Consider the following 10,937-nt stretch of genomic DNA (forward strand, 5'->3'; position numbering starts at 1 on the left):
ATGCGGACAGAGAAGCCACTGCCATGGTTGTTTATTTCAGCTCCCAGCGCAACAAGTGGATAAACTGTTACATTATATACAGCTCAATAAGCCGTCCGACTCCCCTTGCACTCTCGTTGTGAGCAAGCGGCAGTACTGTCAAGAGGAGAGACACAGGCGGAACTGGCTGTTCAGTTTCCCAAATGTGGGCCTCTTAAAAGCAACACAAACAAAAGGACGACAGGAAATGGTGACTGGCATGGGAGCTCGGGGACAACTGTAACAATTTTGACATTGGTGTTTCTAAACTTAAACTCTTTTGACCTACAGTGTTCAAACTAATTATCAAGGAAAATTCCTGTGCAACACACAGAACATGCATGCCTTGAACACAAAAAGTTACAATAAATGTTACAATTGATGACATTGTCCGAGTCAGCTGTACAATACTTTGGGGTAAAATGCAACGTTATGAAATAAAGCCCACGGTGATGACTAAAGATACTGAAAATGTTTTGTTCAAAACATTTAAATGAAATTGTTGTGATTCTCCAGAGTAGGACTTCAAATACTGAATATTTATGAGAATAAAATAAGTAAGAGTCGAGAAACTGTTATGTCAAAGTTTAGCCAAGTCAAATTCTTCATAGGAGACATTTTGAGTGGCTTGGTTCATAGCTGGATCAGAATTCCAGTCGGTAGTCAGTCAGTAGAAGCTTGCTCAATAATTGGGGCAGAAGTCATTTTTAATGTTTGCGTACAAATAAACTACTGCCAAAAAGCTTGGGGTATTGAGCTGTCAGGATGAACCTAAAATTGACAATGTAATGAAATCAAGAGAAATTATTTCTACAGTTCATAGGTTCCCCCATGAGTGAAGCGTAATCTCTATATTTGGAGAGGGAGGCTGCACATAATAAGAACCAGTTCATCTGTGGTTATGAGCTGGACATATTCTGCGTGTTTCATTTGATGTTTGGCACCATTCATATCGATGTGCATCCTGCTGGAATGTACCCACTAGTGCAGAAAAATGTCTAAAAGTTCATGAACCGTTCAGAAACTGTTCTTGGTAAGAGTTGCATCATGCTGAAACTTTTTTTCCTTGAAAACAGATATAAAAGGACCTTGAATTGATCCACCCCACCAAAAGCAGTAATCCGACATCACAAGTTTTGCCTTTCTGGGGCAAACTGCATAGTGAACTGAAGCCACGATGTTGTCACGATAATGCCGTCTGACTTGTGCCTCAACAACAACAACAGCAAAACAGAGCAGAGAAAGCTGCAGTGAAAAACAGCATCACTTGCAGAATGGTGATAAGCAAAAGAGGTGCACAATCTTTGAAGGAATGAAACACTATTTATTCTTTTTGAAAACTGTGTGCTGATGTAAACACTTTGTAAGGATAAAATATAGGAAACAGTATGTAGACTTGACATTCAGTTCTGTAACAGCCTACTTTGCATGCACCAGCCCAAAGCAGGGTTATTTGACCATGGTCATTGTCAGAGGTCTGAAAAGAATTTTCTTTAACAGACATAAATCACATGTCACAAATAGAACTCCAGCCATCCATTTTCTGAACCGCTTTTTCTCACGAGGGTTGCGAGCCAGCTGTCTTTGGGCAGTAGGCGGGCCACACCATAAACTGGTCACCAGCCAATTGCAGGGCACACATAGACAAACAACCATTCACACTCACACTTACCGACAATTTGGAGAGGTCAATCGGCCTACCAAGCATGACTTTGGATTGTGTGAAAAAAACGGAGTATCCAGATGCTTGCAGGCACGGAGACAACATGCAGACTCCACACCATGCCGCCCTTATAGAACTCTTATTATTTTTATTATTACAGAGATCACTAAAGGATGTTGTAATGAAACTTAACCAAAAAAAAGGACACATGATTATGGTTTTACAGCCATCCAGCAAGTGCAAACTGCTTGCAATCAGCCTAAGATTGAAAAGACTTAATTTCTTCCGCTTTAAGAACCTGCTCTTCTCTGCACTGTGTAAATGAGCATCTCCCAACCCTATAGTGAGCCTGTATCTGAGTCTGAAGCACTTAATGGGGTGAATTTATTTCCCCCTGCATCCCAGAGACTGGATTATATACCTCTCTTGGCTTCCTACATCATGTACATACAAATGAGTAGAGTGAAAATGCTCCTGTAAAATCTGTACCTGAACCACAATAACAAACACAAACAAAGGGGAACAAACGTAAAAAAAAAAGTAATTCAACTTTACTCTTTCACATGATTAGCAGCAGCAAGACCACAAAGCTAATCTCTCACTGCAGGAGAGCCCATCCGGCAAGGAGGTTAGTTAAATCTGTGCATGTGCATGTGGAAGACCAAGAGGAATTAATCTCTTCAAAGAGTGGTCCCAGTTTAAAAATTCATATCAGGTCCACCTCTGCGCTGCTTTATGAACCCATCTTTTAATGTGGGATATTAGAAGGATGATATTAGGTGAGAAAAGAAACAGAACTTAACTACCCTTGAGAAAATTGTCTTTTTTAATGTTCGCTTTAACAGTATCGCAATGCTTTGGTGGTACTGGGTAATTATTAGGGCTCTATTTTTGGAGACATTGCCCGAGCAACTGAAACTGCCAAATGTTGAATTTTTGCAGGTGCGGGTCTCTTTTAGTGTGTTTTGAAACTAGGCAGACCACGCATGTTCGGTGGCATTTTCAACTACAATCCATCCCCCTCCTGGTACACCTGACAATCTGGAAGCAGAAAGTAGACTAATCTTTAGACCAACTAAAAGCACATCTTAGTTCTAGACGGGGCTGGTGGTGTAACATGATTTGAGTCGATTTGATCAAAGTGCAGGCAGACAGATTTTGGTTGTATATCTAACTGACTACTAACTAGTCCTGTAACGAACCAGGCAGGACAACCAACTGCAACACGAGTCTTGTTAATTGAACAGAGGGAGAGGGGAAGTGGAGAGCTGGCGCCTTGCAGGTGTGGTGCAGCAGGAGGGTGAGGCGAGGACAATCAGGGGTCGAGGCAACAAGCAAACAGGACGTAAGGTGAAATCGTGGTCAAAGGCGGGCAATAGGTCGGGGCAGGTGGCGTTCGGGCGTAGTCGGTCAGTTGGACGGGCAAACAGGATCGGCAACAGGAAACAACAAAAATGCGAGCAGGTAGCAACACGGGTAGCATAACAGGGCGAACTGACAAGGAGTGACGGGAGTGCAGGTTTTAAATAGGAGAATTGATGAGCTGGGAGCCGGTGAAGTGACAAGCGCTGAATACTGAGGGGCGGGCTGTGGGCGGAGTGCGGACGTGAGAAAAGGAGGGGGCGTGTGTGTGTGGCGCAATGTGCATAACAGGACCATAGGGGAAGGAGCCAAGAGTCTGAACTGTCCAAGGTGCTGATTGGGGAAGCAGACACGTGACAACTCCAGGGTGTTGTCTGTCTTTTGAAGTCAGTTGCCATAAACTCCAGCTCACCAGGAAACCTTGTGAGGATAAGCGGTTCAGATAGTGGACGGATGGATTTAGCGCAGCATCTAAAATGCCTGACCACATAATTTCCTATTGAACACAAGGATGGTGATGTACCTGAAATGGGCAAACCTTGTGTCAAATGTCAAACGTCAGCAGAGAACTTTCCCAGAGTTCTTTTTTAACTGTTTCAAAGCCAGGGAGGTAAACTGTCACGCTCTGCTGACAAATGGGAGCAGTGGGTGGGAGTTTTGACGCCACATCACAACAGTGAGCAGAAAACAGATCATAGCACCAGTGGGGAGCAGGGGAATCGTTACAGGATTACGCACCTGGCAGTACCACGTGCCACATACTCACATTCTTGCGTGTATATATATTCTGTTAGGGTCCCAGCAGAAGGCTGCTAATATTCTTTGGATATATGCAACACTCTGTGGATTTTTCCCAACGGCAGCTCTTTGCTTTAGGGACTTGTGATGCAGTGATGGGTGACAGCCAAAGATAACAAAAATCCCACTATAATTACTGTTCGGATGTTGCAAGCCAGCACTACTGCGGATTAGTCTTCCACTAGCTGTGCGACACTATGTTAGGGTGCGGCTATAAAAATAGTACCCATCTCTTATTCTCACACTTTCTCACCCTATACCTCCTCCCGCTTTCCATCTCCCGCTTGCCTTCCTTCTCCCAAATCAAAGGCCTGCAGCATGAGCTTCAAAGAGCATAGATAACTTGGAGGGGGCTAGAACTTAAGTTAGACTGTAATTCATAACAACGTGTGCATGATGAGAGATTTTTTTTTCATTCATATGCACTGGCATTTGAGTTTAAAGCACCCTGCTTGCTGAGTGCTAAACAACACTGAAGGTGAGTGTGTGTGTGTGGGGGGGGGGGCAAAAAACATGAAGTTGACTTCCACTAAAAACCAAGGCTAAAGCTAGCTCTTTCCTGATACACAACTTTTACTTTCTTGCCACCAATTATAATGTTCCTATTAGCCAGTGATTTGGTGCCATCTTGTGTCATTTCAAGGCTTTCATTATATTATATTGCTGATTTTGTAATATTTTCTGTTCCGGGGGTAAAAAAGACGCCATGGAATTAGAAAATGAATTATTGGAATATTTTCTTAACCAAACAAATATTGTGTGAGAATGTTAATGAATTTGACTAAGATAGAACATTGTACAGTGCATTTTTGGGGGTATGGCTTAAGACTTACTATGTTACCACTAAATGTATTGTTTGTTGTTTTGCCTCTTTTAAATTCATGACCTCAACCACTTCAAATTAAGTCCAAACTATGCTTTTGTTTTCTGCTGAGACTCCAAACAAAGAGTAACCAAGCCCATGCGTACATGCACACTCAAATGCCAAATCCAGCAAATGTCAAAGCAGAAGAATATAAAATCCTCCTCAATATGATCGCCTTCTAGGCACACAGCATCATCCTCGCTCTGAATGTTTGTCATCAGTCAGTGGTAAGCAAATCATTTCTTATTCTCGTTTTATTATACAGTACAAGGGGTAACTCTTCGTAAATTCAAGTATGACGGTTAATCATGCAAATATATGTACAATTTTAGCTAGCCATCTCTGCCTTACGTACTACACCTTCGTCATGTATTGCTATAAAGCACATCGGGGTGCAGCCGTCGCTTATCCCTAGGGACCAGACATAGGGACTGGGTTACAGACAGAAAAAAAAAGAAATCTAACGTCATTGGTACAAAAAAACCAACAACTGACCTTTATGGACTCAGGAATGTGGAAGACCGCTGGGTTATGTGTGGGTGCGTGTTTGTTAAAGAAAAATAACATTACTGTACAACACATGCATGTTGTTGTACAAAACAACCCACGAGAAAATCAAATAAATTGCTCAACAAATGAACAATGTGTCTCTCTTTATTAAGGTCAGAGTTAATGCTGATGTTATTACTCTGTTGCGAAACTAATCTTGAGTGAGGAAACTATTTTTTTAAATTTATAATAATATTTTTATTTAATTTTGAATGCAAAAAAAATTAATGTATTGTTTTAGGATTTTGAGCATTTAAAATAATCCTGTGAAAATATTTTTCTTCGCCCAAGCTGCACCCGACATGAAGATAATGATTTATTCATGAAAAGATAAACATTAGCACACATAAAAGTCTTCTATAAATCTGCACTCAGAGGTCATTCACTCTATTGCTCCGAGGGTGTTATTTGTGTTTTTACAGGATGCAACACCTTTGTTATGCAGTGAGTAGGTTTAATATCACATGGCATGCAGTCTCTGCCCTCAAAACAATTCAAGACCAAACCAAAACCAAATAATTCATATCTGGCGGGTTAGTGGGTGTTGTTGGCAACCACGCTCCATTCAATCTCTTTTCCCTCAAATGTGTGTATGAAGATGTTTCAAACACAAATATATCTAAAGTCGATCCTTTGTGAAGAGACGGGGGTGGGTGAAGGTCATGATTCTTCAGCTTCCACTGAATAAATCGATTGCTATATTATATTAAAGCAAGACTTTATAAACCAGAAAACATTGCACGTCGTAGTCATGACTTAATCTGTTGAGGTGTGGCAGAACACAGACAAGACGAGACAAACAATAATGTATGTTCTATATAAAAAACAAAGGCATATAGATGGTTGGGGGGGGGGATTTTGAGGACCAAGTACTCCAATTTTCATCCAGTTTAACATACTGAAAGGTATAGCGGATGATAACATTTTAAAAATCATGCACCAAACTAAAAATTAATAGTCAGCACAAATTATCCAGCAGTTATTTCAAATGAAGCAAAGCAGTTCCGACCTGATGTTTCAAACATGATGGATTGTTAGTTTTGCTTTTTGAAATGTAAAGTACGTACCATGTTTATGCTTTTGCAATTTATTTTTGAATATTGTATTTTTTCTTTGTTGTATTGTTTTTATATGGGGGAGAAGGAACCAAAAAAACAAAAAATTCAATAATATGCCCTTGAGTTCAATAAAGTTGCTGCAAAATCCAAACATTATGACACCAGGAACAGTATTTAATGTAGGATTATCACGGCCGCATCCCTCTTTATAGCCGTGAATATTAAATGTAATTTCAGCCTGGTTGATGAGTTAGTTTCCATTTTGCCAGCCAGAGACTACATTATTAGACCCATATGTCCCATTTGGATGCAAATTCACTGGCACGTTTTCCTTCCACTCTCCTGAGAAGGATGGGATGGTTTCATTCTATCAACATCAACGCATCTCGTGGCTACTGATGCTTGCCACTAGACATGCACGACATGAAATGCAAGCTCTAGCAACAAGCTGGCAAGAGATGATGACTAAAAAGTTCAACATATCACAGCTCGATATACTTTGCATTGGACACCCAACATCAAAAACAGAAGTTCAGGCAACAAAGTTATTTCCAATCAAGCAATGTGTTATGGACGTAAACACTCACTGGCTTGCATGAGCTGACCCTGGCGCCCAAACACCTGGGAGAAGGGGCTGCGTCTGCAGGTGAGCATCTCCTCCATGACTGGATGCGGGGAGGAAAAGCGGTCCTTGGCAGAAGAAAGAAGGGAAGAAAGTGCAGGTCGGCAGTTGCAGGCGAATCAAGTCCCTTCCTCTCTGACTGACTAATTTGTCTCGCAATCTCTCCCTTTGGCTTTGCACCCGGACGACTGCAGATCAGCTTTGTGTCTCGTTGCCTCTGATGTTTGGCCGTAGCCCGGCTGATGAGAGATCAGTGCTGCCGGGTAGCTCTAGGCTTGCTCATTAGTGCGACACTGTGTGCATGAGAGTGAGTGCGAGAGAGAGAGATGGTGGGGAGAAGACGACGACTGCAGCAGGGTAGACACTCTCCCCTGACGATACGGAGCGGAGAGATGAGTGTGTTGCCGCTTTTAACTGATACTTGGACTTTGTGTGACTCTGTGGTGGGGGCTTAATGTTGGCCATGTGTCAAGAATCATTTTGGACAACTGCACAGATGTTTGCTCAATTGCAAATCCCTGACTGATTGTATTCAAAAGCTCCACCCGTGCAGTGATTCACAGCCGTGAGCTATTTTCAGGATGCAAGAAACAATCCAAGTTTACTTTCTGATCCTCCGAAAATATTAACCTGCAAACCCTAACCCTAACTTGCAAAATCTAGTGACACATAAGAATTAAATCCTCTTTCACTAAATGGCAGAAGGTATGTACAATTAACCTATGTATCAATCTTTAGCTATTCACATTACGTTAGCTGGCAATTGTCTGAGGACGAGTCCAGGGTGTTACAGTCAGGAAAGACTTCGATTTACCCACGACCCTAATGATGCTTCCTGCTAGTACGTAGTATATCAGTCAAGTGTTCAGTTAAGCATACTTGGACTTAAGGAAATACATTTGCAAAAACACTGAGATGAAATTATCATAATCTCCCATATTTTTGTGTGCAGTGGGATTATTCTCATGTCAACAGTATGTGCCTTGGCTCAATTAAAGTTAGGATGCATTGCACCAGTGATTTATAGTTACTACAAGAACACTACAGCACTTAAATCAATCCAATTCATTTTTTGGGAAACCCACAACAAAACTATTCAGCAGTGATAGCGATTTAGACCAAGAGGATTGCTCAGATTCTTGTTTCTGCTTGTATCAATTGCTGCTAGGCAGAGGTCATTGGGATCCATCAGAACTGTCTTAAAGAATAAATGGAAATTTGCAAGCCCCGGCTACCCAACCAGTGACTCCGAATCAATCTGACGCGATACATTAGTCTGCTGTATCAATATGTCAATTTTATTTGTACAGCACGTTTCATATGGCTAGCATGAATAAAATGGGCTTGAGGATAAAAAGCAAACAAAAAGCAAAAAAATAAAAAATAACTAAAGGCCCATTCAGCTGATTTTGATGTGCAGGTATGGCTCCAGGATTTTTTCCTCCCGGGGCTAAAGGGGGGCTGAGAATATTTTTTTTAATATAAATACATATATGTTGGAATATCAAATAAAATGCATTAACTGGGGCTACAGAGAAGCAGAATTTTGAATAATCAAATGAAATCACACCACTAATGAAATCTCAAGAGCATCAATATATTCTAGAGAGAAATAAGCCGCTGAGTGTCTGATTCGCTTGGTCTTGTTATCATGTCTTGCAACAAGATCATGTCCCAAAACACACAAAGACAAGCAGGCGATTATTGCAGTAAACACACAAATACACAAAGACAAGCAGGCCATTCTTGTCCCAATTATGCACCTCCCTGACCAAAGACATCAAATTCACAACTACCTTGTCATATAGTATATCAGATTGTCCTTTAACATTATCTTCATATCTGAGGTGTGTTGTGGATTTGTCCCAAAAATAGGGTTCATAACGAGTCAGGCAGTTAGATGTTAAACGTGGAAAGATATTTACGACCCAAAGTCTTTTTTTCTTTTTTAATCTTCACAAGTGGGGTCTGTCACCATAATAGATTTCTATTAAGATTTCTTCTGTATGTAACAGATCAAACAGCATTGTGATCTTCCTAACTGAACTGAAAAGCCTATTGAAATCTGTTGGAGCTGAAACAAGTCGAAAGCACCCCTTCAAACCTGACACAACTGTAGCAGTTTATAGAGTGGGGAAAAAAATACCCGCTGAGAGGTCCATAAATCTCATTGAATCCCCCACCCCACCCTGCCCCAAAAAAAGTTTGTTTCCATAAATGTATATCAATTACTTTAGTCAGATTCAACCTTTGTCGGTTTTCTTTCATTAACAGACAACTAGTAACATTTAAGTCACACATTAAATATGACAAAGAATGAAAAAGAGAGCATTAACACCAATACAACAGGAGAGGGGGGAAATTTGCACATAAAGAGCATGCTTTAAAAAAAAAAAAATGGGCTTGGATTCAAGCCAAACAATCTTGATCTGGACATCTCTAATGAGTACCACATCAAACAAAAGAAATGAACAGATAGACAGAATTTCTACAAAGGCGGGAGAGTTTTAAACAATAGGCCGGCATTTGATACCTGTTACTCTATCCTGCTCTTGGAAGCCAAGCTAATTGCAATGCTGAAGGTTCAGCCCATCATGACAGCAACCTGGGGAACAAAACAAAACAGACCAGCAAAATCACAGGCTCATGTCAAAGCACATCATCTTGAATGCATTTTCATCTTTTTGTTGATTGTAATTAAAAACTTCATCTCAAACGGTTTAGTTCACAATTAAGTTTTTAATCTGCCAAGTTGACAACTATAGAATGCATTTGTAGATTTAAGTCGGATAAAATCTTTTTTTAAAACGGAAATTTCCAGAGTGTGTTGGGGGGAGAAAGAGAGTGAAGAGACAGACCTTCAGTGCTGTTACAAAATCATGTCTATTCAATAATCTGGTGCAACGGTTACAGTCTTTGGTTGGTGTGAGAGAAGTGCGCCCCCTTGTTGTTGATTTCTCAAATAACTTGTTTGAGCATCTGCTTGCAAATAAATATACAGTTTTTAGACATTCTGCATTTATTTTGGCCACACGCTTGAGGGGAGAAAAAAAAAGTGCAAATCATCTTCCGACTTCAATATCATTTCATGGTTTTAAATTAATAATAAATATACATGACCATTTCTATTTTGAAATGCTACACAAACGTTCACAGTCAAACAGCAGTACCCCTTACACCCTGTACATCCAACACAATGCAGTCTGTGGGAGAGTTACAAGAATTGCAGAGACAAAAGTTATATATTTTAGAAAAAATTACTCTCTCACGTGTTTTAATTCCCACAAGTTAAAATGGATTTGATAGAGATATACTGTAATTACTTAAGTACCCTGTTTAAACTAGTAGTTTATGAATATTTATGCAGATGAGATTAGATGAAATCTTCAACAGTCATTTTCAAAACTAAACAAATTTACCTTAGCATTTTGCATTCACATTACGATTGAGAGTAGTACATACTTGACAAATAAAATGTTACAACAGTAATTATGGATGCTTGTATTCTACAGTTGACGAATACTTTAAAAAAAATAATAATAATAGACAAAACCTATACCGTATTACATTATTACGATAGTAGCACAGTGCTGCTTTTCACCACTTCTGAAATTCTTCTATCTTCGATTTGTACGCCACAGACCATTTGCAATTAATGGCAGAAATATGAGCGATCAAAATTTTCTGAAAACCTTCATATCGATACACAGAAAGGACACCGATGAGATTTACTCAGCTTTTCTCTCATTAACCCCGCCCGCCCCACCACAAAAAAAACATTCTCAATAATTCTTCTCATGTTTCCAACAGTACACGTAAGCTAAAAAACGTTCAAGAGAAGCTTTAATACTTGTGTGCTCTGTCCACAGATTAGACTTTTAAGTCTTAGGTTTAAGGGCAAATCCTATTCATTGTTTAAAATACCGCACAACTGTAGAACAAGCACAAAACATGCAGGAAAGAATTTCCACCCAAAAGGCAACATACGACAGATAAGGAAAA

The 10,937-nt window shown here is 40.1% G+C and overlaps 1 protein-coding gene across 2 annotated transcripts in view; it reads right to left on the reverse strand.

Moving 5' to 3' along the window:
* LOC119119654 (kazrin-like) overlaps positions 1 to 9,543 on the reverse strand; it is a 93,759-nt gene extending 84,216 nt beyond the window's left edge. The window contains exons 1-2 of one of the 2 annotated variants that reach the window (XM_037246142.1): positions 9,469 to 9,543; positions 6,901 to 7,003 (exon numbers count right to left, since the gene is read on the reverse strand). In XM_037246142.1, the coding sequence (XP_037102037.1) occupies positions 6,901 to 6,976 (76 nt within the window). In that variant the 5' untranslated portion in view covers positions 6,977 to 7,003; positions 9,469 to 9,543. Of the gene's footprint in view, positions 1 to 6,900; positions 7,259 to 9,468 lie in introns of those variants that run through there. The other variant, XM_037246141.1, reaches the window with a different exon arrangement.
* Positions 9,544 to 10,937: the final 1,394 nt, after the last annotated feature.

The sequence above is a fragment of the Syngnathus acus genome, chromosome 2 (genome assembly GCF_901709675.1).
Source record: "Syngnathus acus chromosome 2, fSynAcu1.2, whole genome shotgun sequence".
Taxonomy (NCBI): domain Eukaryota; kingdom Metazoa; phylum Chordata; class Actinopteri; order Syngnathiformes; family Syngnathidae; genus Syngnathus; species Syngnathus acus.